Source organism: Phaseolus vulgaris, chromosome 4 (genome assembly GCF_051622355.1).
Source record: "Phaseolus vulgaris cultivar YP4 chromosome 4, ASM5162235v1, whole genome shotgun sequence".
Classification (NCBI taxonomy): Eukaryota; Viridiplantae; Streptophyta; class Magnoliopsida; order Fabales; family Fabaceae; genus Phaseolus; species Phaseolus vulgaris.
This window is the reverse complement of record NC_143501.1, coordinates 42549427-42577363: the sequence shown is the minus strand read 5'-3', so window position 1 is coordinate 42577363 and position 27937 is coordinate 42549427. Positions and strand designations below refer to the sequence as shown.

Here is a 27937-nt window from a genome sequence, read left to right as displayed (position 1 = left end):
CAATGAAAGAATGAATTTACCCTCAGGAAATCCATGCTTCCAAAAGTAATAAAAAAACAATAGGATTGGTTAAAATAATTAAATTACCCTCGGAAAATCCATGCTTCCAACTAGAAGTACAAATAATTGCTTCCACATTTTCAGGCAAAAGAGAATTCATATACTTGTTAAGAATTTGAGAACCAATGTTCAGATTCTGATGCAACTGTGGTTATAGGAATACTCAATAAATCTCTAGCCATTAAAGCAAGATCCGAAAAACGTTGACTATTATTTTTCCACCACTCTAACACGTCCATATGCTCCAAAAAATCAAAATCCAAAGTTGGCTCATTCAAATAAGTGCCAAGTTGTGTTCTTCCACTTTGATTAGTTACTTGAATCTTGCCCATTTTTAATTCCTATTATAGATGTAATAAGTTAGTAACATGGGGCAAGTACAACAAAAACTAAAAAATTAACTAAAGTACATTCAAGTAAGCAACTTACATAAAAAAAGACTTGGTTTAGAAGTAGATGAGGATGAAGATTGTCCTTGCTTACACTTTAGAGTATTTGATGTTGTTCTCAAACCTTTGCTAGAATATTCGAAAAAAAGTTTGTATAATTTTTGCTTGATCTTTTCCAATTTCAGCTCTCAAGTCAATGAATCAACTTTTTCAAAGCAAAAACTCAATGTTTCTAACTTCATCTTTGGGTCTAAAATTGCACCAAATGCAAGTACAACATTATATTCATTTCAATATTTTTCAAAATTTTACTATCATCAATTCAACCATATTCTTAATTAGTGCATCTTCATCTTTCACATTTTCCATCAACAAGCTTTGAATTTTCCAAACTTGTAAAAAATACAAGTTGGAAATTGGATAACTTGTAGCAGAAATCAAGGGAGTGGTATCATGAAAGGGTAACAAGAACTTACAAATTTTTTCTGCTCTCTCCTAATCTTCCTCTGAAGGGAAATATTTATAAGATTCATCAACCAAGTGCAAGCTTCAAAAAACACGTTGATATTTAAGAGCACTTTTAAGCATGAAGTAAGTTGAGTTCCACCTTGTAGGGACATCAAGACACAACCTACATGATACATCAATATCACTAAACTTTTCAAGGCATTGTTTGAATTTCATCATTTTACTCTCTGAACCCCTCACATATTTGATGTTATTTCTAATTTGGTTCAAAGCCTCACCAAGCACATTTAATCCTTTTTGAACAATTAAATTTAATATATGTGCACAACAACGGACATGAAAGAATTCACCACCACATATCAAACCATTTTGTAAAAGAAGTTGGCTTCTTAAAGTACTTTGGAGAACATCATTATCAAAAGCATTATCCAAAGTGATAGAAAATATTTTTTCCTCTAATCCCCAATCTTGTAAAAATTCGTATATTTTCTTAGACAACTCAAAACCTGTTTAAGGGGGAGGTATATGACAAAATTTGAGTAGCTTGCTATTTAACTTCCAATTTAGGTAAATAAAATGAGCAGTCAATGATATGAAACCCTCAGTATTAATAGATGTCCATAAATCAGTAGTTAAGCATATCCTACTAGGAACATAAACAAGCAATTCCTTAAGCACTGTTTTTTCGTTGATATACATTCTTCCAATATCAGCCTTAACAGTGTTTCTAGAAATCATAATTGCATCAAGACACAAGTAGTTTATCCAAGTCCTAATTTCGGGATACTCAACAAATTTATAAGGCAAATTATGTCTAATAATTAGATTAGATAACAATTCATGATGTACAACTTGATCTATCTTTTTTCCTTTCAACTTTCCCTGCATATCTAAAATCATTTGACCCACATCTTCAGTTTTTCTTTTATGACATTTCATAATATGACGATTTAAATGAGAAGTGCCATATTTTCTTCCACCAGTTATATATATTCTATTGCAACTATTGCACCTTGCCCTTTCTTTTCCATCCTTATCCACCCCAATCTTAGTAAAATACTTCCAACAATCAGATGTGCTAGTCTTAACCCTTTTCTTTTTCTCACCTTTAGCAGTTTCAGATTGTTTTTCAAAATCACCTTCCTCAATTTTCACAAAGGGGAATATTAATATCCTCTTCAGCCATTCCAATTTCCAAATTAAGATCCTAATTAATTAATAGCATAAACATAAGAACATATCTAAACATAACCATAAATACAAAGAGAAAAACACAACATAACCAACATGACGTTGGATTTAAAAATTACTCCAAAGTTGTCACTTACGAAGTTGTCAACTACGAAGCCAACACTAAAACAAATATAAAACAAGCTTCTTCATATAACTTTAAACTCTTTTATATCAGAGGAAGGCATCAACTAACAAATGAAAGACATGTTCATGACTAATATGCTGGAAAAAAAACGATGTGGAGGTTACTTTACAAATCTTGAACTGCTAAAGTCTTAAAACTGCAGGCAGAAAAAGGTAAGGGAAAACAAAGTCTCATGAGTAAAAGTTGAAATTAACATCACAAATCACCCTTCACCAGCTTTCAAATAAAAAATCACAAATCAAATCAAAGTGGCAACAACATAAATTTGTCTCTATATCAAAGTGGGAGAAGGTTAAGGAGGAAAGGATAGAACCTGGAGGTGGAGGGCGATCGCAGATGGCGGTGATGGCGGTGGAGGATAATCACAGAAATGGTGGTGTTCGCGGTGGAGGACCCTCGCAGAGATGGTGGTCTTGGCGGTGGAGGGCGGTCACAGACCTCGTGCGCGGTGAAGGAATCAACGACACAAATTTTCTTATTTTATTAGGGATTGAAAATGCTTGATGATGAGAAAGAAAGGGCAACAACACAACACAACAGCGGGTTGCATTGCATATGGAGTTTCTTGCGGGTTGACGGGCCAGCCCGCCCTACCCCGTCGTAAGCCCGCACAGGTCGCGAGTTATGCGGGGTGGGCTTAAATGGGTTAGCGGGTCAAATAGGGGAACCCGCCCCGCGTTATTTCTTGTGGGCTACAGGGCGGCCTGTGCGATTTACCCCGTTTTTCCAACCCTATGTAGATTCATTAACTTCATCAATATTTAGAAGTTATCCATGTTTGTTTTTAGTAAGAGTTATAAATGGTAAGTTATGATTCTTTCCTTACAATTGTTTGATCTTTGAATAATTTCTAGACAATATATATCTTTGTTTTGAGATCATCCTCTCTTTCTATTTTCTTTAGTTCATAATTAAATGAGTACAAGATATTACAATTGAGTTTACAATAATTTACATTTACATTCTATGGAAGTGTTTGGTGTTGTTGGGTATAAAAATACTAATAAAAGATCTTCCATAAATATGTAATTGTTTTGATTATAAAAATTAGAAAACTTCTATTTTTTGGTGTTTCTTAGGTCAAACTTCTATTCAATCAAGACATATTGATTCCTCTCAATATTTTGAAGGTCTAAATCTATATCATTATGTTGTGCATAATCAACTCAAAATGAATGACAACCTTTCTCAGACAGTACTTTCGTCAAGTTGGAAAACGTTCCTACAAATACTTATGTCTTTCAATTATATTAAACATTTAATTATTTGTGAATTCTGATATACTATTAACTTTCTTTATAGGTAAAGATTTTATGCCATCTATTATAATTTCACCACAAATAAATCATATTATTGAGAAAACTATTCAATATGCATTCAACAGTATGAACTTAATTCTTAAAATATTGGATGATGAAGAAGCAATCTAGAAAGAACAAAATGATGGTGAGTGAAGATACTTTATCTATATATTTTATTGTAACTATTTTTATTCATTAAATTATATGAATGTTGATATCAAAATATTTGTTTCTTAGGAAAAATATTTGTTCAATCCATTACAAATTCAAGACAAATTGATTCCTTCCATTCACTAGTACAAAATAACACATTAACAACTATTCAAAAAGCCATATAATGACGGTTCCTGAACCTTCGTTATTGCAAGTGTCGTTATAATCAATTGTTTATAACGATGATTCTAGAATTGTCGTTATAAACCCACATTAACAACTCGTGTAAAAGCTAACATTCTACCAAATAAATTATAATAAAACACTTATAACGACGATTCTAATTTGGAACTGTCGTTATAAGGGCCTATGGAGGGCTTTTAAAGACGGTTCCAGTGGGAACTATCGTTATAAGTGTATTTTTTAAAAAAAAAATATATATTATATATTCACTCTAATCTTCCATAAAATATCAAATTCCCAAAACAATAATGCACGTAATATCATAATTTAAATATGAAAGTGTACAAAAAGTTCTATAACTATATGAAAAAGTTGTGTCATTCTGAAGTGTATATATGGTTACCTTAAAGCGCATCTAAGTGAGTTTCTTTTCATTTGCACTTGCACTCCCCCCGCCCCTCACTCAACATGTTATATCCAGAATAAACACAGAAATAATAAGATTTTATGTTAGAACACACACATAAAAAGTTTGTGAGTAATGTAAAAGTAATAAATTTGTGAATGCAATGTAATCATAATGGTTTGATAAATCTCTAATTTATACTAGAAAACATCATGCAAAATTTCAGAATTTTCTAACAAGTGTAAGTATGAGAACTAAAACCTTAAAATACTTGAAAGACTTAAATAATACTTAAATCCTAAAAACCAATAGTAAACGGTGTTTTTTTGGAATTTTGATGGACCGATCCCCTCCTAGTGGCCATGGGCTTTGTTACCTCAAAGGAGATAAGACGTTTGGCGTGTTGGCATGGTGGTGAGGCGTGGACAGCTGGACAAGAAGCGGCAGGGCTGGAGCTGGAAGACAGCGCAGAGCGGCATGCAACTTTTAGTGTATTGGAGAAGATGATGAGAATAGAGGAGGGGCCAGATCTTTGAGTGTATTGGAGAGTGAGAGACGAGAATGGGAAAAGAAGAAAGAATGGAAGAGGAGGGCGCGGAGCTTTGAGAGAATGAAAGGCGCGAATGGGAGAAGATGAGTGAATGAGTGTGCACAAGATGAGTTTATTTTTTGTTTTGAATGTGGAACCCATTTATAACGACGGTTCAAACCGTCGTTATAAATAATCCAGAATCACTATTAAAGATAGGGATGGCAAAGCGGGGCGGGCCGTGCGGGCCGACCCGCGGCCCGCTGGTAAAAAATGCTGGGCGGGCTAACCTTTTCAACCCGCTAACCCGCATTAGCCCGCCCCGCATTAGCTCGCGGCCAGCAGCGGGGCGGGGCGGGCTGGCCCGCTAACCCGCAAGAAAAAAAATGGATGAAAGTTTTTCTAAGGCGACAACCAATGTTATTGAAATGGAAGAATATCAATAATGTTTATGTTTAATGTTTTTGAACTAATGTTTATGTTTATGTTTAATGTTTTGAAATTAGGTATTTTTATGTTTTGGAAGTGGAAGAATAGTGATATTTGATATTTATCTTAATGTTTAATGTTTTGATGTTTGAAAAGGAAGAAAAAAAATTTTAGGTTTGATAGTAACAAATATATAGGTTTAATTTGACAATTTTTTAAAAACAAAATATAAAAAAAAAAAAGAACGCGGGCTGGCCCACAAACCCGCGGGTCAGCTCTTATGCGGGGCGGGCCGGAATTCTAGCCCGCAATAACTTTGCGGGGCGGGTTGGCCCGTCCAGCATTTTTGCGGGCCAAACACGGGGCGGGTTGGCCCGCTTTGCCACCCCTAATTAAAGACGACATTTCAAAAAAAAAATCATCGTTGAAAAACTATTAACGACGATTTATAAAAAAATGGTCATTATTTTGCAGTTAATAACGAAAATGTCATCACGTTTTTTTCAAAAATGGATTTCGGACCCACTGTCATTATTCACTGTCTTTTTAAGACTTTTTCAACTAGTGATTATTTTGAAGTTGTAAACCTTCCTTACTTTACTCTATCTCTTAGATCTATTATTATAAATGTGATACATTATTTTCTATTAGATCTCATTTACAATATAACAATTAATGTACATTAAACCTTTCTTACTTTACTCTATCTACTATATGTATTGTTATAAATGTGATACATTTTTTCCTATTGCATGTCATTTACATGATAGCAATTAATGTACATATTCCGCTTACAAGTTTCATGGAATACTATCACCATTACTTTCTGCTATATATTATTATTCATTTGATCTAATTTACTTTTTATCTTTATATTGGACATTCAAATATAGGTTCATTTAGGCACGGTATTCATACTTGCATCGAGGTCTTGGTCGTTTTATTGTTGCATTGTCCTCTTGTGAAACATATTCCCTGTGCATCAATCATATTATACATATGAACCAAAAATTGTTGGAATAATATTAATGCACTGTTTATGTTACCAAAGTCAACACCTTTGGTTAAGAGTTAATATTCATTAATACCACAAATGGTGCAGTTTTTCTGTAAACATTTATAGTGACTACCACTTATTTTATTTAGAATTTATTTATTTGAAAAAAGTTGAATTAATCCTTTTCTATAAAAAAAACTTGTTAACAAATATTAACCATCCTGTCAAAAAGACACATGCATTCGCTCAGATTCAAACACTAATCTTATAACATTTGTCACCTTACATGTTCAAAGATATTAAATAATAATATCTTTAATTTTTTTAATTAATTACTCATTTACTTATCCATTAATAATACATTATTTTCATATAAAAATAATAATTAATTATTAATATATAAAAAAAACTGTTATTTGGAAGAAGAAAGGCACCTTTAAAATAATTCTTTATTACTCTTATAGATTATAAATAGTAAGTAAATAAAATAATAATAAATAAATTACTAAAAACAAATTAAAAAATTATATTTTATATTATTTATTTTTCATTTTCTTTTTAAGTTATACAATTTTTCTATTGACTCTGTTTTACATTTTTTATTTTTTTATACTTTCTCTATTTTTCTTCTTCTCTATCCAACATATGAGTAAAGTTTAATGATGTACTTTTTTTTCCTTAATATATTTAGAAACAAAAATCTAATAAAAGGTATTGAAAATTAAATTTTACATTTAAGAAGACTTCCATAATTTGATTTAGTGATAAGTAATAATAAGTATTTTTTTTATCAACAATAACAAATAAATAAAATGGGAACCAATTCAGGGGTGGTTCAACCCTTGTACAGAATACGCAAAAAAACCAACATCTAACAAATACCACCAAACTAACTAACTAACAGAAGCCCTACCCGAATAAATAAATCCTGAAAAAACTTCAAGAAACCATCATCCTACATACCAAAGGTTCCAAACACAAATTAGAGTAGGAAAAAGAAGCAGAGCGAATTTTTACCGAAATTCAGGACCAAACTTTTACTTGCACCAAAGCAAACACTTCAGACGCGTCTGCCACACCCCTTTTGAATATGATAAAATTCCTATGATTCCAGAGTTCGCTCACCACCCCAACCCAAATTGTGCTCCACACGACATTAACCGAATCGGAAGACCGGCTCAACTTGAATTGATCAAAGTTTGACTTAAGATCAATGTGAAACACAAACGAAACTTCAAGCCACTTAAAGCATAAACATCAAACGTGTCAGGCAAAACTGCAATCGAAAAACAAATGGCGGTACGATTCTTCCTCCTTTCCACACAAACAACACAAATAATTTTCAACCGACACCCCTCGTCTTTCCAGATTGACCCTAGTAACAAGTTTATTTTCAAGCATCCTCCAAGCAGTAAGAACAACCGAAAGAACGACTTTGCAACCTAATAATAAGTAAATAAGTTCATGGTTAAAAAAAAGCATCCCTCTTGATCACAAAATCAATATCAACAAGAGAGATTGACAAAAAAATTGAACACAAAAAGTGTTTAAGTTTATCTCAATAATCATCGGATCCCAAATTCGGGTCATCATAGTGAACCTCTCAAGATTCGGTTCTTGCACCGCTCGGAAGTCCAAATATCACGTGCTATAAATACTAAACTTAGCGCCAAAATTCAATTTAATTTCCCAGTCCGTTAGCACCTTATTCAGAAAATGCGAACTCGCTTTCTCAACAACAACTACTTCGCTCTCCCTCCACCACAAACCATTCCCTTTCTCTACCTCCCCGTCCCTCGTCTCCCTCCACAGTCGCCCTTCGACATCCACAACCTCCTCCGCTTCGATCCTCCGCTCAATCTCTCCCTCCACCTTGATCCCTTCCCTGTACACGCTGCTCTATCCGCCTTCCTCGCCGCAGTCCTCCCACACCGAATCCGCATCCACTCTCGAGATCTCACCGCTTTAAACCCCGCGGTAAGCTTCGAGAATTGAAATGACATAGTGAATTTTGAGCTTGCGTTTGTTTCTGCCAGTGAAATTGTGATTCCATGTGCATTGCTTACTTACATATGAATCTTACCATTTCTGAGAGTGCTCATGTTTTTTGACTGTTTTGATTGCGTTGCAGCAAGAGGCGGAGGTTATCTTCGAAGATCGTGGCTCCGACACTGAAGTTAAATTTTCAAATGTATATTTAATTAATTAATTAATAAGCCTTGTTTGCGGCGATTTTTGTTTATTTAGTTATTTATTTTGCGATATTATTGACAGGAGAGTAAAACTATTGTGCTCGGTGATAAGAACGATGTTGTTTATGAGACGATTCAATTTGAAACACCTGAGCTTGACGTGTTCTTGGTGAGGTGCTTCTTTCTAATTTTGTGGTTCTATGCATAATATAAGATAGCTTTTTCCGTTTTAAGAAGTTTAACTCAATTTTTACCTTCGTTTTTTTATTTTACTTTTGTTTCTTTGTATTTTAAAGGAAAATGTACGTGTCGCTGAGTCGGAGAGGATGCAAATGCTGTCTCAAACTCCAGAGGTCGAAAATAGCCTGGTAAAATGGTGTAATTTGTCAACAATCATGTAATAATTTGGTTTTTGCTGTACATAGCGTTGTGGCTATAGGTTTGTGTATGAGTATGAACTATGTACAGTTATGGCAATTGAGTCTGTTAGTTATATTGGAATTATAACATTACTCTCTTGTTGTAAACTTTGATTATGTGATCTCAAAGTATAAGATATTTTAATGCATGTTACTATATATAGTTTATACACGCAGGCTTCTTACTTGTTCCTTTAATTGTTGTAGTTAATTCATTTGATAAATGGAAGAGCTAAAAAGATTTTGTTTTAATTTTATCCTTGGAATGCTGATAACTATTTGTATCATTCAGCATGGAATGTTCAAGCATAAGAATGGATTTGGTCTTCCCTAGGTCTTACAGTAATAGGATACAAGGAAATCTTTCAATTTTTTTAAAATTCCATGATGTGTTTGTCTCCAAGGTTCATATAGAACAAGTTCTTCTGTTTCCTTGCAGGAAATGCTCAAGATGCCTGAACCATCAAGGCAGTACCCTTACGAGGCTTTGGAATCAGTATTCTTGGTTAAAGATGTAATTTCGGAGTACCTGGTGGGGGAAAATGGATATCCTCTAGAAGATCATATTTCTGTTCAGCAACTGCCACGCTCTGACCAAAACGTATTTCTTATTTTGGAAGTGGATGAGGGAAGTTTGGCAATTCCCTCTGGTATTTCTTTGGTAGGAATCGTTGACTCGTATTTTGAAAATACCAGATCTCAAAATTTCGATGAGCAATGTCAATCCATAGCGGAGGGCAAGGAACTTCTGGGTTCTATGAAGCATAGCATGATGGAATTTTTCTCAGATGAATTTTTATCAAAGAAGAGCCTTGAGTTATCAGATATGTTTCCCGAAAGTGATTTTATGAATATGTTGGAAACTGAACATGTTAATGGGAGTACTGGCCTGCAGACATCACATACTAATGGTGACTTGTTAGAGAATCTTGTTACCTTCCAGGAGTTTGAGTTCCTTGATGAAGACTTAATGCAAACCTTTGATGCTTTGTACAAAACAAAAGCTTCGGATGATCTAGTAACAAATGACTGGATGTTTAAGAAAGAGTTTAACTTCAAGAGTTTTGATGAATTGATTGTTGGTAATGAGATAGCGCTAACAGATAACGCGTTTAAATCACTGCCTGTACCTGTTATCTCTGATCATAAAAGGATGATATATCTACATGACATTATTGGAGAACAAATTTCCAGCTTGAAGACCCGACCCCTCTCTGCATCTGATGGAATTTACTTAAATTGGGATCTACTTGAAGAAGATAGGTGCAACCGCAAGATTTCAAACTGGTATCAGGACATATTGGCCAAGATAGATCTGAGCAACGAGGATTTTGGAGGTAAGCCTTTCGATGATGGAAAATTGGTATTTGGTCTAGTTTTCTGTGAGGATACGACAGGTGAATGTGAAATTAAACAGGATGAAGAGTTACAGAAGTTGCTTTCTGATTGCATGCCTGTCCTTGACAATCATCCGGTGGAATTTGCTTCGGGCAAAATATTAGAACCTGTATCTTTTAAACAAGGAAGTGAAGAACAATTACCTGAAAGAATGACTGAGAGGGCTTCATTATTATTTAAATCTATGTCAGAAATCAGTAATCTTGATTATTTCTTGAACCCTCAGAAAGTTACTGGTGAGGGGAATTATAATTATGCAGTAGAGTCCACTAATGCTAATGTTAGTATTCCAAAAGCTTCATCCACTGAATTGAAAGTTGATACACAGTCTCTAGGGTCAAATACTATTCTGCATAGAGTTAAGTTGTCTGATGATATTGTGGCCCTGGCTGGATATTTTGAAAAAAGCTATCTAGCCATTTTGCAAAGAGATACAGAAATGACAAAAACAGATAAATCAAATGTAGATTATTTTCAATTGCTCAGCATTCAAAGGCACAAACTGATTGAATACCATGCAAATGGAAACAATATGGCATTTATTGTGTTATGTGCTATCAAACAGGCTGCTTGGTACTTGTGTTTCTATGGTCTCCATCCAGCATTCTTGTATTTAGACAAATTATGTCAAAACTTGGACTATTTGAAATCAAGGTTAGGCATCCTCAAATCTTTGATTGAAGATGAAAAGAGGAAGGTGGACAACAATGTTACTTTGGCACACCCATCATTAAAAATTGTGAAGGAAATTTTCCTGTCATACATCAAACGGGATAGTTTGAAAACTTTGATTGTGGCTGAAGAAGTATTCTGGTCTTCATTGAAAAATCTTCTCCTTTCCGTGGGGTTATCATTCAGTGAACAAAATGCTCATAATAGAGATCATCCATATGCCAATAATGGGCGTGAGGAGGCAGATACTAAAATGCGAGAACTTATGATTTCTGACTGCTTGTTGGTTTCACACAAGTAAGATTTTTGTTTCAGGATATTTTATTTATGTTGCATGCATAGAATTATACTTTATTTTTCTTATACGTTTAGCATGTTTTCAAATTTCCATTCCAGACGTATGTATTTCCTTTTTGTATATTGCATATGGAGCAGCAAAAATCCAAAAGGGTGAGCAAACAAGGGGCACTGCTTACATTTTTTAAAGGAAACTGCTTTTCTTTCAATTTCCTCGGTTTTGTTTATCAAATAGTATTTCTGAGCATCAATGCTGAGCATAAGTCTTTTGCTGCCATCTTCTTGGTCATACTTTTTCTGCTATGAATCTAAGTTAACTGTTTTATTTGATTGAAGGCATGTTTCTTCGTTGCTTCTACTCAACAAATTTGACATTATCTTGGAATATGGAGGTTCATACGGCTCATCTAGGATATCTGAGATTTCCAAAACCTTGGTTGGACTGCCTCATCTTCACTTTTTGACCGTTGAATTTGATGATCATGCCGCTCTGAAAGCACTCTGCGAAGGTGTTGAATTGCACCCAAACACTGAGATGTTATTGGTAAGCCTCTGTGATTATGATAATGTGCATATAATCTTTATCGTAGATACTTTACATTATTTGTCTAAGTTCCTTATTCCATATAATTTTGTTTGCACGTGTTCTATACTTTATTTACCGTATAATTAAAGTATCTTATTTATTGTGATGTAAATAAGTATAGGCATACATGAATAGGGTTTTGTGTTACTTAAGTAAATTAAGGATAAAGTTTCTGAATTATATTTTAATTCTTCATTTATGAGGAAAAAAATGTCTGGAGCTGTTACAGAAAAGCAAGAACCAGCAGTATCACTCAATAAAAATACACAAAATATTAACATGTTTTGATATTTTGATTTCTTCGTTACTCCATCAAGAAAATGCTCAAACACAACTGCGTAGCTCTTTCATTGGCCTCACATGGGCCAGGATTCTCCACAAAATAGGCTTTTGCAGTTCCTAATAAAAATATTAGAGCAGCATACTTCTGGGTTTATCCAACATAGTGTAGAAAACATTAAGAGCAAAGGGATAAGAAAAACAAAAGAAATAATCAACATGGAATTCTAAGATTAGTAGTATTAGCCAATGTAATCTTTAAATTACAAAAAGTACCATTTTAGTTCCTGAAATTCTAAACTTTCAGCTATGTTAGTGTTTTTTTTTCTGAAATTTCTACTAAAATGACCATTGCGTAGGTTACAGACTAGATTCTAAAATGATTGTTGCTGGTACTTTGAAGGACTTTGTAATTTTAGGAATTAATTGACCGGAATTTGAAATTTAATAAACTAATTTGGTGTATTACTTATCCTAAATTTGAGGGACAGGCTGGTATCAATATAATGCATGTTACATGTTCTTGCTTATGTATCTCTGCATGTGTGCCTGTGTAAAATTGAGTGAATAGAAGGCTTGAGTGGGGGATACTTTATTTGAACAGACATGGAAATGAAAAATAATTTTTCTTTCAATGAAAGATGACTGTAACTTCAAATCTGTGTTTATGGTGAACGATGTGTGACATTTGTAGTACTGATGTTGAAATGCCCTGATATTTTAATTTGTTTCACGTATCCATATTTAGAGCCCGTCCTATACCAATATTCTTGAATGCTTCACCGATATATATTGATGTAGTATCCAAACCTGTGAAGTACAAATACTTTTATAATGATAATGATTTATAATTTTGTATTTTGAAAATATTTAAGAAATGTTATTTTAATTTGGATCTGCACAATTGCGGTTATGTATTTATTATGTTTTAAGAATTTTTATATATTTTTAAATATATATTTATCACATTATTTTTAAAAATAAGCATACGGAGTAGTATCACGCTTATGGTAGGTATTCGTTTATCATAGTTGAAATGAAATTATTTCTTCTGTCGCCTATTTTTAATTGGAGATATACTGAATTACCTGTGTCAATTGATTGTTACTCTTAATTCCTTGTTCATATATGGTATACCAAGAACTCGCTCATGCAACTTACAACTACTGTCTGCTAGGAAAGTGAGACTCGTCCTATTTTCAATCATAAAGAAAGTATGATGAATCAGAACGTGGAGAGACTACTGAATTTTTGTCCTGTGGAGCAATGCTATGATAAAATATCTTCAAAGGTTGCACCTGAAGCAGATAATATTGTGCCACTAATTCCTGCTGTGAAAATTGAGCAAGGTCATAAGAACATGGAGGCTCTCCCTGGAACAGTTATCATCGTAAATACTCAAAATGTAGATAAGGAAATGATAATGTCTAGAAGAAGCTCTTACCAAGTGATTCTGGCAATGGAGAAAGAAGGAATTCAAGTCGTTGAACGTGATTTAAATTTGCCGGCTGATATTATACTAAGTTCTGCTATTTGCTTGGCATGGTATGATAGTAAAACCCTGGGGAAGAAAGCAACTCCAACAACCGAAGCATCCTCAAGCTTGCCTTTATGTATTGAGAATATTGCCACAGATGTCCTGACACTGCTTAGTTTTTACTTCCATGGTTGCTTTCTGGTAATTTCAAATTTTTATATTGATTACACTTGTATGATACTTATTTGTTTATTTATTTCAACTGTTTCTATAAAATATTGCAATGTCAAATGGTGCTCCAGAAGTTTTGTTAGGAGTTATTTGAACAGCCTTTTGACGGAAAGTATGTCAATCTCGGAACTCGGCTTTGGCTTTTCCATTTTTGAAATCTCGTTATGGCCCTCTGGAAGATTAATGTCTCGCGGAGTAAAAACATTCTCAAATAAACCCCTGTGGGGCGGAAAGAGTAATTAAGGAACTTTAATCATAGTCATCGTCATTTTGTATTACATGCTTGTAAGATATAAGCTCTTATACAAGGTAGCAGATAAAATTAGTTTTCAGAATATGATTATATTGAGATGTGAGGTAGTAGTAAAAGGGTCATCATGAACGTAAATATGATTAATTAAGATTTGAGAGTTGTTGTGATGCTGAGTGTTAGTTGAGCTTGTTTGAATATGGTATATTCTCTTTTCAGGTCTTTGAAGGTGAATTTAACTTTCTATCAACTGTAATGGAATCCTCTGATGGACTTTATGCTGCAGCAACAAGCCTGGGAATTGATTTGCAGATATTCTTCTCTTACTCACCTGAATTGACAAATGAAGTTATTGTAAGCTGCATTAAGACCGCTACCAATACGACAAGGGGTCTGTATCCTAAAATGCCTGACTCGGTAACTCTTGCCGAGTTTTTTCTTACGGAATTCCCTGGAATAAATCCTTTAACGGCACACTCTATACTATCTTCAGGGGTCATGCTTAATGAGTTTCTTGCGTGGTCACATGAGCAAAGGATGCATGTTTTAGAAAAGTATCACGTTCCAGAAGAAAGTATTTCTCTTTTCAGTGTTTTCTGCAGATATGGGGAACGGGAGGATTCAAAATCCATAATGACAGATTGCTCCTCTTCGGTATCTTCAGGTCTGGACTCAGATAGGTCTTGTTTATATCAAGTTCAAAATGAAAGAAAAAGAAAACATTCAATAAGTAGTCATCAGATGGATGAACTGTGTTTTGATGAGTTGACTGAAATCGAGACACTAAATCCAGTAGTTGAGGCTGTCCCGGATTCCTCTACCTTGCCAAAACCTTTTGATTTCGGTGTTTCAAAAAATGCTGGGAGATCCAGTGAGTTAGCAAAGACAAGTTTATCCATGAGTGAGTTTTTTGGTCAAAAGCAGAACATCATCGCGGCTACAATGCGAAACCGTTCCGGAGTCTCCTATTCACCAGGGAACTGCAAAGCTCCCAAAAAATTAGAGCAGCTGAGACAACCCGGTTTATCTTTGAAAAATAAAGAGTTAGCTCAAAATGAAATACTGGATACTGATTTTATTGGAAAAAGTGTGAATTGGCACAGCCTTAGTAATTCTGAGAAGTTGCATGAAGACATTAGAGGTGAGGTGGTGGACTTGACAGATAGCCCCTTATTTGATAAAAGCTTTGACATTCCTGATTCCATGTACTTCACAAATTTGATAACGGAAACAGAGAAAGATCACATGAGAAAGAATAAAATTGCAAGGAAATTGTCATTTGATAATAGTAGTCACCAAGAAACCAACTCATCGAAAATATGGAGATCCTTAAAAGATACACAAGGAGAAATAGACGAATTCCCCGAACCAGATTTTGGAGAAAATGTATTTCCTCTTGATTTCAAGTCACATGGAAACACTGGTTTAACTCAGGCATCGATGAGAAATTTAGAAGAATCAGCATTCAAGGAAGAAATGTCGCATTTGAGTGAAACTCCACTCTCATTTGCCCGCCGGTCAGCTTGTCTATTAAAGAATTCACCCTGGACAACTGAATTTATCAATAAAGTAAAAGAAAAGAGCAAATTGCGTCAAAAATCATTATTATGTGAGAATTCTGGCCCTTATTTTGGGTATCCTGGGAACATGTCCAAAGCTTTTAAGAGAAAGAGTCCTTCTGTAATTGATTTTTTTAAGTACCAACCTAGCAGATCTGGAAATGTTTCGGAACAGAAAAGACAGAAGCAATCTGGACTATCTTCAAACTCAACCAAGAAAGGAAGATATTCTACTCCCTCATCCTCATGGACTCCAAAAGATAAGCGATCAACAAAGGTACGCTTATATTGTGTGTTAGTGTTAATTAAAGTGAAAATACGGCCAAAAGAAGCAGAGATAGAAATGCGATATAATTTATTCTTGATTCTTGTTCATCTTGTCTTGTTCTCAATGTGCCAGTTAATGCATAAAATGTGTAAATTTATGTTGGTGGGTTGTTTTGAGAAGTGACATAGTCTTCGTTCATATTCAGTTATTCACTGCAGGTAGACTTATACTTATTCATCTATTGGCTTTTAGTGTTATACACCATTTTTTAGCTCAATGATCATACGTCATTGAACAAACTACTACTTGATGTGTCTTGTTTTGTAGAGAATTTTACTCATGAAAAATTTTCATTACGTGTCATCCTGTTTTATTAATAAGAATTTTTGTATAAAATAAAATACAAAATTAGAAAAAGTATACAAAAAAGTTTTTATAAATTAATTTATAAAATAATAATAATTTTAAATTAATTAAAAACTTTATTTTATTTTCTATATTTTTCTTCTAAAAATATTTATCCAAATATAGTCTGATCGGTCCCGCCTTACTTACGTGGGCTGCTAGCTACTTATCTAGGTAAACTTGTATTCTTCTAGTGTAGTTATATAGTTAGAACTTAGAAATCTTAACTGTGCGAAATTTATTTACATTAAAAATAATTTATTTTCTATTGAAATAAATAAATGCGTGTTTTAAATATTTAAGTAACTTATATAAAAAATTGATCATTATAATAATTAATTGATACTTAGACTGGCAAACCCATTCAACTTCGTGTCCCTCCTAGATTGATTGACATGAAGACAACTTTGCTTCTATCCTATTATTATTCACGGACATTCGGTCGTTGGCAGACACTGACCTTTGGGAGGAACGGAAGTGGAGGCCAAACAAGGCTGGTCTGGAGTGATAAAAAGATAAACTCATACCAGACACAATAACCATCATTGGAGAAAAGAGTGCAGAATTTATATTATATATGACGGTGGCCTTAACCATTTGAAAGGTATTTTGCTTTAAAACCATAGTTGCGAAGTAATTCTCAAACAATACTCAGGTTAATTTCCTCATACTTCTGATTCTGATCCTTTTCTTTAAATGGCATATATTTCATCTATACTTCTATACTATTCTACAATAACTCAATGGACTATGGTAATAACTGACTTATAATATTGATGAAAGTTGAAGCCAATGGTTTCCCGTGATGAAAATGGAGTTCGGGATCAGAATAGGAAGTTAGATACCGTACTGGATAATCTATGTTTGGAGCGAATAGGGATATCATATGATGATTGATGTACGATCTAAGAACCCGAGTAGGGACTTTTAGTTCTAAGTTCTAACGTTATAATTTTCATTTAGTTTCATATGGTCTTACGCCTATCTAAAAAAATAAAAATTGCATTTCATATTGTTAGTGCTCTTTTTTTTGTATTTTTTCCAAAATTATAAAAATAAACTCTACTGTTTTGCTACTCCAAAATTATCTTAAGAAATGTTAATATTACGTACACCCGATTTTTTGTATGAACAAAACAACACATTTTCCTTTTCAATCATTCAAAAAATATTAACATCGGAGCTTAAAAAAATAGCCAACAACTTTTAAAAAGCACAAGTACCTCATCTAGATGATAGTTATTCTAGATTCAGTAGCCGTTTTGCTCTTGATCTTTAACATTTTCAATAAAATGTGTTTCATCTGAGAATCACAAGCCTTATTTATCGGCTATAATGTTTACAATACATGTAACCCAAAATTGTTCAAATAGATGATAACCATTTTCTAGATAGCCTGTCTGATGCCCCCACCCATAGCTACCTTTGTCAATTCAATGAATCAATCGACCAGAAATATCGAACTAAGCAGACAGGTCAACAAATTTAAATTGGAGGTTTAAATGTTGATTCTACTGAAGTGAAAAACACGGGTTAAGCTCGATATGAATTCCACGAATACGATCATGATGTCCTGTCTGTTTCGTAACTCGTGTAATTCATGAGTGAGCAATAACGCATGTAAAGAATTCTAGTTCTTACCATTCCTCAGATTCCGTAGGGCCATAACAAGCTGTTGTCTTTCTCCCTCCACCTCTGCGAACTTAAGACTAATCTCAGAATATCTTTCTTCCATTTCTTTTAGCTGAGTTCCCATATATTTGTTACTTTCCTTTAGTACTGCCACTTCATCCAACAATTCTTTTGTAGGACAATCATCATCATAATTGAAGACAATAGCCTCATTTTCCAAGCAAGTTTTCACTTCACTGTCAGGGTAAAAGAGGAATAAAAATAACTTCATTAGATGACTGTACTATAAATTTGATATCTGAGCCTGAAGCACTACTTTTCTGTTACATTGTTAATAAATGATAAGAAGGTTAATGGGTGTAACTCAAGGGATCTACGGATTCAGATGGCAGAACAAGAATTTGTCTTTTACCTTCTGTGTGCTGCTAGATGAACTTTGTTCTCAGCTGAACTGCATATGGTTCTTCCTTTTTCAGACTTTCTAACAGAGGTGTTTGCATCATCCATTCCCTTTCATGTTACAAATATAACAACATCCCAAGTTAATGTAGTTCATCAAGTCATTAACTATTAACTACTAATATGTCCAAATCAAAACCAAAGTAAACTTAAATTACATGTTCTCTTTCTTTCCTCTTCTTTTTTGTTACATATTAGATGCAAGCACATGAATAGGAAAGGGAAAGATGACTCAGTGTAGGACCAAACTTATGGCTAATTGGACATTTCTTTTATAAGAGTTTTACCTTTTAAGATTTGTTTGATTTGCTAAAGTTTAAGGGATAGGATCGCATCCAAAAATTTGTAATTTGTTGTTATTCAAAATAGTTCATGTATTATACAGAAAAAAGATCAAGGAACAATACAGAACAGTGAAATTTTATTACCTACTTAACCAGGCGACAAAATTGTCTTCATAATACAAAAAAGAGAAAAAAAGACTGATAATGATCCCTACTCATTTTGCCAACTCCATTGCGTGCAAAATGTACTACACAAATTGTATTGCAGTAAACTTTGCCAATTATCAATTGGCAGATAGCACAGAATTTTTATCCAGGTGCATTGATCATCAATCAGCTAAAAAAAACTGCCCTATGACTTAACTACTTGTGTTGTGGTGTCCCATAATGAGTCCAACACCCCTAGAAATCTTCAACTTGTTGATCATGCTTTCTACGGTTATTAACAAGAACTGAAAAAGGACATTATCATCCTCAAAGCATTAAGTATGTATGACCAAACTGATTATAATTTGTTTCTCAGACAAATTTTTTCAGCATCTGTCGTGTTCGTGTCAAATGTTTGCTTGGCAGTATTAAAATTTTATAACATGCCCTGAAAATGATGATTCGTTGGTTTGTTCCAAATTATAAATATAGCATAATTTCAGAATATATTGCCAATCTGCTTGTATCCTAAGTCCTTACTAGATTACTCAATTTTCTGTACTGTGTAGAGTACTCGTAAGGGGGTGCTTGTGGTGATAACTTGCAACCTGACCTAATATATGACAGTGACACTAATTTTCTTGATTACAATTTTAGCAAAGGAGCTCGAAAATTACCATCTGCATTTCCGATCTTGACTTCCTATTGTGCTCCTTAGTGGTTGAACAAGATGCAGCACTCTCGTAGTTCCATGAAGCAAAATGCATACTTTTGGCTGTTGCTGGTCCTTTGCTATTTTTGAGCCTCTTTTCTACAGCACTTAGTTCTTCTACCTTCTTCTTCAGCTCTCCTTCTAATTGAGATATTTTTTCCTTCATATTTTCTTTCTCTGCTTGTTCCACATGCAAGTTATGTTTTAATTCATTGTGCTCGGTCTTCAAGATTTCTACTGCTGACATTAGGGTGTCAAACCTTATCTCCTCGTCACTGTTCTCTAGCATTAACATCATAGTCATCAGCTCTGTTGGATCAACTTTAGACAATACATGCTCTTCTGGCATCAGCTTTCTAATTTCAGTTCTGAGCAATTGAATTTGCTTTCTTAATGCCTTGTCCTTTTCATCCCTGTGCCTTTGGACATCTTCAAGTTGTTTGGACTTAATCTCTAGTTCTTTAGACATCATTTCCACTTTCTTTTCTTTTGAATCTATTTGGTTCAAGAGCTGTTGACATTTCAATTCATTCTGATTTGTAATAAGCCTTAGCTCTTGATTGCATTTCTGGATAATTTCTTCCACGAGTTTGTTCTTCTTCTGCAATTCATCACATTCTGCATAAGCTTCAATGACCTTCTTTTCGTTTTTTTCTACTTTCAATGTCATTTCAACTGAAAGACTTCGATATTCCTCTTCTTTTATTTTCATTTCTCTCGTCAAATCACTGACTTGATTTTCAAGTTCATTGATGTAAATCAAAGACACTGAAAAATCATCCACCTGCTTCCCTATCTTTTCTTCTAATCTCTGTACTTGAGATTCAAATTCTTTTATGATTGCCAAAGAAGCTGAATATTTATTTTGTAACGCAATTTGTTGGGCGTCTTTATGGTTTAATCTCAAAGAGATATCCAGGTTTTCTTTCTTCAGATACTCACACTCAAAGTTGAGGTCTTTTATCTGCTCATTTAGCTCTTCACGTTGCTTATAATAAATGTCTATTTCACCATTCAGGTCTGCAATTTTCTGCTTCAAGTGACCTAACTCTGTGGCATCATCATGCTCTTTAGTATTGTCCGACAATTCCTTATTCTTATGTTCCAGCATTGCTTCAAGTTCTCTCACTGCTAAAAGTAGTTCAGCGTTTGAGTTTTGTGTCTTCTGGAGTTGCAATTTAAGATTAGAACTAAACTCTTTTTCATAATCAAGGTCTTCTTTTATTGCTTCTAACTGCTGCCTAGCGTGTTCAATCTCGGTCTGTAAGGCTTCTGAATTTTTGGTCTCGTTAATGAGGTTTTGCTGCGACATTAGTTGCTCATATTTAGTTTTGATGATATTTCTCTCGTCTCTGAGGCTGATTATTTGTCTTGACATACTTTGTCCTCGACTGCATTCCTTCTCTATCAGCTTCTGAAGCGATTGTAACTCTAGTTCTGATTCTTCGGCTTTCCTCTTCAGAGAAACAATTTCACTTTTGAGGTTTTCAATGACATTATCTGAAGGCTCTTGTAATCTTTCTCGAGGACGAGTATCTTCAAGGCTGTTTCTCCAGGAGTCGCCTAAATTCCTATCTGACGCTGAACCCAGTGATCCCCTATGTATTTGAGCTCTTATTGCAATGGCCTCGATAGTTCCTTTGGACGGCATTGAATTTTGCCTCAAGGGTGGTAATAGCTGGGGAAAATCCTGCCATAGAGTTACCATACGGGTGACACCATTAGATGCTTTAAAAGTCAGGGTTCCATCCCTTAAAATATTAATAATTTCTGAAATTTTATAATATAGATTATTTATTTTCTTAATTTATCCTCTGTTCTGTTTAGGAAATTTTCAACTTTGTACAATAAAAATTGCTAGCTGTATAAACTCACAGTATCATGTAGAACCTTACTTCATAAACATTACGAGAATTTTCATCCGCACTGCAAATGCTCAGTAGGTGTCTTGAGCTTCCATTTCCATTGTCTTCCCCATTTCTGAATGTACTGCATCAGGGAAGTTAACAAGGAGAGGAATGAAATCCTGAAACGAAAGGAAATTTATAGAGATAAATTAACTGGCTGCAAGGTTCATCTTCACCTTTGATCTCTTTGTACCCCTTCCACAATCTGAATTGTCACCTGTCTCAACATGTGTTATTTGAGGAATAATTTTGGTGCTTTGTAATGTCAATGGTATTAAATAATATGGAATAAGAATGAAAAAAAAAGGTTGATGAAGATGAGATTTTTAAAGATGTGTAGTAATAATGTGCATGATATGAGGGACATAAGAAACCAGGTGGGGAGGGAAATAGAAGGTACCAACATGTAGGATTGCGCCTGAATTGGCAAACTTCAGAGGTAGGGACACAGTCAGTGGCTCAGTTTCTGCAGCAAAATCGGCAAAGTCAATTGAGGATTCTCCAAGAAAGCCAGATTTTGAAGATCCCTGCAAGAACCTAAAATGATTAGACTTTCCAGTCAACATCTTAGTCAGGTAAAGGATAGTATGCAATTAAATCTACTGCTTACGGTTGAAACAAGAAAATGGTAGATTTTCTCTTGAAGTTTTCCTGATTTTGCGTCCCTGACGAATTTTACTGATTCAAAAATCGGATTCTCCCATGAACAGGTTCCATCCTGGGCAGCAACTTTCTCTAGTTTCACCGTAGGCTTCCCAACATTATCTGGCACCAAAGCTACCTTCAGTGCAGGCTTTTTCATCTTTGGCACCTGATAAAATTATACATTGGCATTAAATTCCCAACAATATGCAAGTGTTATCAAACTCACCTGAATCTACAATGTGATGTTGTACTAATTTCAAACTTTTTGGCAATATGTTTCAATTGTAATTTTGTAACTACTAGCACAAACCCCATTTAGTATTTAACGGATAAATATTTATTTGTCTTCATTTTACCTGAGTTGCCTGAAATTGCAGTTTGAATACAGCTTTAGTATTGTTTTTCTTGCCCCGTGACTTAAACATGTTTTCCGGCCGACAAAATATTGCTGTTCTTGTCTTGTGGATGCAAACCAGAGCTTTTATAAGAGGCACCTCATTGCTCCCTCGGGGGATCCTGTGTTAGCTTGAAATTTTGCTGTGTTTTGATATATTTAGTTAACAAGTAGAGTGAAGTGTGGGATAGATACACTGAAAGCAACGAGATGCTAGATGCTGTACTGAACTTGCATGGTTAGCAAGCTGAAAAACAAAAATGAATTTGACAACAATAGCTTTTCCTCAAGAGACATTCTAAACCAAAGTTTAACAAATGTTAGAGGAAATAAATAAAGGAACACAGATGAGACGTATGGTTTTCTTTTTGGCTTTTTACTTTGAGAAGAAGTAATGAGGAAATTTAAATCACAAAATTAACCCCGACACCTTCTTTATTCTTTTTTGACTTTTTAATATGCACCCACAGCAGACAGGCAAATTTTATAAAGGAAAAGAATGATTATTCTAAATTTAAAACATACCACAATGATAAAAATTGAAGAATTAGAATTATGTACTTGGATATCAGTTCTTGAAACTTAAAACTTTTTCTTCAATTATATGAAATTTTGACGTGTATCACACCAAGACCAAAAAAACAAAGTTGCTCCAATGGTGTCAACATTCTACATGTATCAAACCCCGAGACCAACTATTTGATGAGTAGAACCAGAAAAATAAAACAACCCCGTAAGAGTTTCCTCTAAGTAAAATCATTAAAATTATTTATGGCAAACATATTTAATTTGGTAATTTGTTTTCAAAACTTTCCACATTACCTTATTTTCTTAAAAAATAATTGGATATTTTGTTTGCCTTGTCAACACTATCATTGTTATCCCATATCCTTATCACCATTTATTCATATACCATCAAACACATGTCTCTTCAACAATCTTCCTCCTTCACACAAAGAAAACATTTTATTTACATGATCACACACAGATACTTGATTTAAATGAGAGAAAATTTGTAACCCTTGATGAATGTATGGTGAGGAATAATATAAGATGAACACTAATTTAAATCATATAGATTAAGACATAATAGTAGGATGAGAAGTAAAATAAAGTTTGTGTATCACTAGTGGAATGAATATTAGTCTATGATGAGACATGTTTAATATGCATCTTCCAAATCATGATAAATTACTACTATGATATATTAATTTATTTTTTTTAATATCTTTAAATTTAAGTTAAATTTTAATATTTTTTTAAAATGAATTTTTAGTAATTATAATTTTTATCATTGATAAAAGCACAATTGAAATTTTCTACATATTTTAATTATAAAAAAATTAAATATTTAAATATATATATATATATTATAAATTTCAATTATATAAAATAAGCATTTTTTATTCAACATGTGAAAAGTTCTAGTTCATTGTCAATCCATGAAATAAGTGATAGTTCAATCATGTAAATTTTTTTTAATAATATTTTATAAATTCCAAATAAATTGATAATTTAATTTTAATTTTTTTAAAAATTACTAAAGAAATTACTAATTATCCGTATATCATTTTTTTGTCATCTTTATCATCCGATTATAAACTGATTGGAGCATTCATTAGCCACTACCTAATTCTTTGAACAAAACACAACAAACCAAAAGGCACCAAATAATTGATTTATGTCGTAAATCAAAGTTGTAAATGCAAACGGATTTGGTTCCTTTTCTATAGTTTTCATTTATTCATTTCGTACTCTGTAGTCTTCTCTTTTTCTTCTAGGCTACTTACTAGTCTTATTCTCTGCATGTATTATTCGTCGTCGTCGTCATCATAATAATAATAATAATAATAATAATAATAATAATAATAATAATAATAATATAATCACTAGCAAATTTATTCCATGTATGGTAACGTTGTCAAGTAAAATATTTCAAGTTATATATATAAGAAGAAAGTATAATTAATTTTCAATCTTGATGAGGTTCATAAAAAGAAAAGAAAAAAGTTGGCCTGAACAGGTTCATTTGCTTTAAAACGAAGTTGTAACATTTTAACGCGGGAAATAGTATATTTTTTTAAACAATTTATCATTATCTAAGTATTCCAAGTGTTTCAGTTGAGATCGGACGAGTCAATGACACTCAATATCGGAGGTTTTCCGACCGGCCATAAACACATCAAGATAAAATAAGATATATACGACAAACACTAAGCCAGAAAAAATGAAAAATAACGGTCATTTTAGTCTTAAAATGACAGTTGTATGATTGTTATTTTTTCCGTAGTCTATTCTCTTCAAGCAAAGAAGATAGCCGTCGTGTTACATTTAGTCTAAAACGGTGGCTATAGTAAAAGTCGTTGTTTTAGACCAAGCGCTTAGGTCTAAAACAACGCTGTAACTCATAGTTGTTGTTTTAGACTCGCTTTAATTTTGAAAGCGTTTTGATGGATAACATTTGACAGTAAAAGTGTTGTGAATGTATTGTTGTAAATGGATCTTTTTGCACTAGTGAAATCAGATAATTCTATTTTTATTATGATACACATTAGATATGGTACATCAATAGAGCCCATTATAAATCATATAAATAAGCATGTTATACAAGAGTAAAGTACGCTTTTATTACTACATTAACCACACTTAAATCCCGAATACTCACTTGAGCTTATAACTTTTTGCAGGTTCACTCCCAACCAAAAATTAAAACTCGAATACAGTAACATAGAAAAAAAATCAACTAAAAGATAAATTTCAATTGTCTAACCGGTAGCAAGCCGTGTCTATACCCCATACTACACCAAGAAAAGAAATTATAATCACTCTTTTATAAAATGCATTTTTCTTAACCTTTTCATTAGGTTATGTTGCATTCCATATTTTTTTTTATATGATAGTAAGTTTTTACTATCTCAGGGACTTTTATTAAGAATTTTACATTATAAATAAATTAAGTATGTTTCAATTTTCTTAAAAACGAAAAAGTTGTTGCGTAGTACGCAGTATATAAATTTAATTAAAATAGTGGTTGCTCTATATATTCAATATAATATTAACATATGTCATTCATTTGTTTAGTGGGTATCTAACGATTTAAACATATTCTATATACAAAATTAATAAAAGAATTTCATCATTTTCAAATCATATTTATTTAACAAAATTCTAAGTTCAACATATAACACGCATATTTATAAATTTTGCATCTATTAACGAAATATTTACTTATATATTGAAATCATAATTAAAACGCTCTCTAATTTAGATTTTTGTGTTAAAAATAAAAGTTCATAATGCGTCAAAACTTCTTTATAGTTGGAGTGTTCCTCCCGCACTTCATTTTCAAACTGATGCAAAGGTGTTAGGTACAACTGTATTAATCTACTATCAAATTAATAAACCTTTATTGTAATATCTTAACCATCCACGTATATATATATATATATATATATATATATATATATATATATATATAAAAAGTTGTAAAGGATAATTCATTTTAGTTTTTAATTTTCAGTTATTAATTAAGTCTTTTATTACATTAAAAAAAATCATTAAATAAAAAATAGTTAGTTGTTATATTAACTAAATTAGATATTATTTTAGAAACTAAAAAAAATTATTGATATCTAAGTTAGTTTGTTTTCTTGATAAATATTTTTCAATTTGGTATCTAATTAGCTATCAACTTTATAATCTAAAAAATAAGTAGTAGCTAAAATATGGGTAACTAATTAGATATCAATTTAGAAATTATTTATCAATAATAAAATTTATTTTAGATATTAATAATTTTTTAGTCTCTAGAATAATATCTAATTTAGTTAATATAGTAATTAATTAGATTTTTGTTTTTAAAATTAGATTTTATTTAATGATCTTGTAATAGTGTTAGTAGATAGTTGTTGTAGTGTTATTGAATTGCTTATTGATATCTCTTAAATAATAATTCATTATTTTTCAATTTTAGATAATCAATAATACATTACAAGAAAATAATGAAATAGAAATCAATTTTTAGTGACCAAAATAATTAGTTACAATAGTAACTAAATTAGAGACCATTTAAAAAAAATTGGTTTCTAAATTAGTTTCTATTATTGTTAAATAGTTTCTAAATTAGTATCTAATTAGCAACCAAGGTTTTAGAGACCAAATTTAGAAACTAAATAATTGATAACTAAAACCTTAGTTACTAATTAGATACCAATTTAGAAACTATTTAATAATAATAGAAACTAATTTAGAAACTAATTTTTTTGTTAGTTTCTAAAATGGTCTCTAATGTAGTTACTATTACAACTAATTATTTTGGTATCTAAAAATTGGTTCTATTTCATTATTTTCTTGTAGTAATATTTGTGTTCTCTATTAATATAGTTTTTCTAATTTAGTTGATAGGATTCACATAGTATTCTTAGAGTTTTACTACTTCAAATCTGTTGTAGGAAATACAATACCAGCCAAGTTTACTTTAAAAGAAGATGAGGCTTCTCACAAGATCAATCTTGAATTCTTGAACACCTAGAAACACATTATGCCTTTTAACCCAAGTCAAGATTTGAAAATTGAAATTCCAATTATAAGCAATCAAGAAAGATAAGTCACCAATTGAATTTCTTTTATTAGCATAAATAAAGTTTAATTAAACCCAAAGACATCCTAAATAAAAAAATAAAAAAATAAAAAAAACCTAGAATGATAACAAAAATTATAAATTAAAACAGATAATGTCATAATAAGATCGGAGGGGATAGGAATAGAAGGGACTAATATTTAAAGATATGCGTGAATCTTAAATTTTGAAATTATGAAAATGTCATTCACATATATGTCTTTTGAAATCAGTTATCTTCTATACCTCCTTTTTTATGTTCTTTTTCAAAATGCTTAAATATGTTCATAATGAGATTAAGAGTATAAAGACGTCTTTTTTCGAGTTAGAGGAGGAAAAGAAAATAGTATGGATTGTTTGGGAGAGAATATGCAAATCAAAGAGTGATGGAGGACTAGAGATTATTGATTTTATAGTCTTTAATATTGCCTTATTAGCGAAATGGAATTGGAGGCTAGGGATAGAAAATATTGGATTTTGGAAATAAATTTTAGAATGAAAGTATGGAGATGGGAGGAATTTAATGAAATATGTGGGAATAATGGAAGAAAAAGATGAATGGTAGTGGAAGGGAGAACACATAATGTACTATAAAGTTAATGCGAGTTATAATAGGTTATCTAATTGGACAAATGGGGATGAGAAAAATCTTTCTGAATCATTTGGGAAGGTCAAAGCCCTCCCATCAACACAACTTCGGGCATGGAGAGTATTGCATAATATTATAGCAACTAAAGTCAATTTAGTGAGAATGAGTATAATTGTAGATAGTGCAATATGTGTTACGTGTGGTGAGGTAAAGGAAGATACTCC

General features: G+C 32.7%; 2 protein-coding genes and 1 pseudogene across 3 annotated transcripts; 1 reads left to right on the top strand and 2 right to left on the bottom strand.

Moving 5' to 3' along the window:
- Window positions 1–472: 472 nt before the first annotated feature.
- LOC150028101 (zinc finger BED domain-containing protein RICESLEEPER 2-like) lies at window positions 473–1817 on the bottom strand (annotated as a pseudogene).
- Window positions 1818–8009: 6192 nt separating this feature from the next.
- Window positions 8010–22467, top strand: SHOC1 (shortage in chiasmata 1). The gene is given in 10 exon segments (XM_090301765.1): window positions 8010–8297; window positions 8425–8484; window positions 8568–8654; window positions 8782–8853; window positions 9344–11271; window positions 11608–11815; window positions 13314–13814; window positions 14314–15930; window positions 16779–22042; window positions 22178–22467. Coding segments are annotated over 9 exon segments (4848 nt in total). The 3' UTR covers window positions 16866–22042; window positions 22178–22467.
- On the bottom strand, window positions 17601–22877 carry LOC137837643 (uncharacterized). Of its 2 annotated transcripts, none has more exons than XM_068646713.2 (8): window positions 22469–22877; window positions 22078–22278; window positions 21872–21994; window positions 21644–21672; window positions 21456–21549; window positions 19526–21250; window positions 18371–18468; window positions 17601–18194 (listed from the first exon to the last, which is right to left on the bottom strand). In XM_068646713.2, the coding sequence occupies exons 1-8, from the start codon at window positions 22535–22537 to the stop codon at window positions 17957–17959; spliced, it is 2577 nt and encodes an 858-aa protein (XP_068502814.2). In that variant the 5' UTR covers window positions 22538–22877; the 3' UTR covers window positions 17601–17956. The 2 variants fall into 2 exon arrangements, with proteins under 2 accessions (XP_068502814.2, XP_068502813.2); XM_068646712.2 differs by having other exon boundaries at window positions 21644–21684; window positions 22469–22876.
- Between the last annotated feature and the right edge of the window lie 5060 nt (window positions 22878–27937).

Bases quoted from the DNA above. Each gene is read 5' to 3' on its own strand.
- LOC137837643 (XM_068646712.2), bottom strand. From the start codon at position 22,537: ATGTTTAAGTCACGGGGCAAGAAAAACAATACTAAAGCTGTATTCAAA. The intron at 21,251-21,455 runs GTAAGGTTCTAC...ACTCTATGGCAG, and splicing joins ATTCTCGTAATGTTTATGAA to GATTTTCCCCAGCTATTACC. The intron at 18,469-19,525 runs GTAATTTTCGAG...GTAACATGAAAG, and splicing joins CAAGATCGGAAATGCAGATG to GGAATGGATGATGCAAACAC.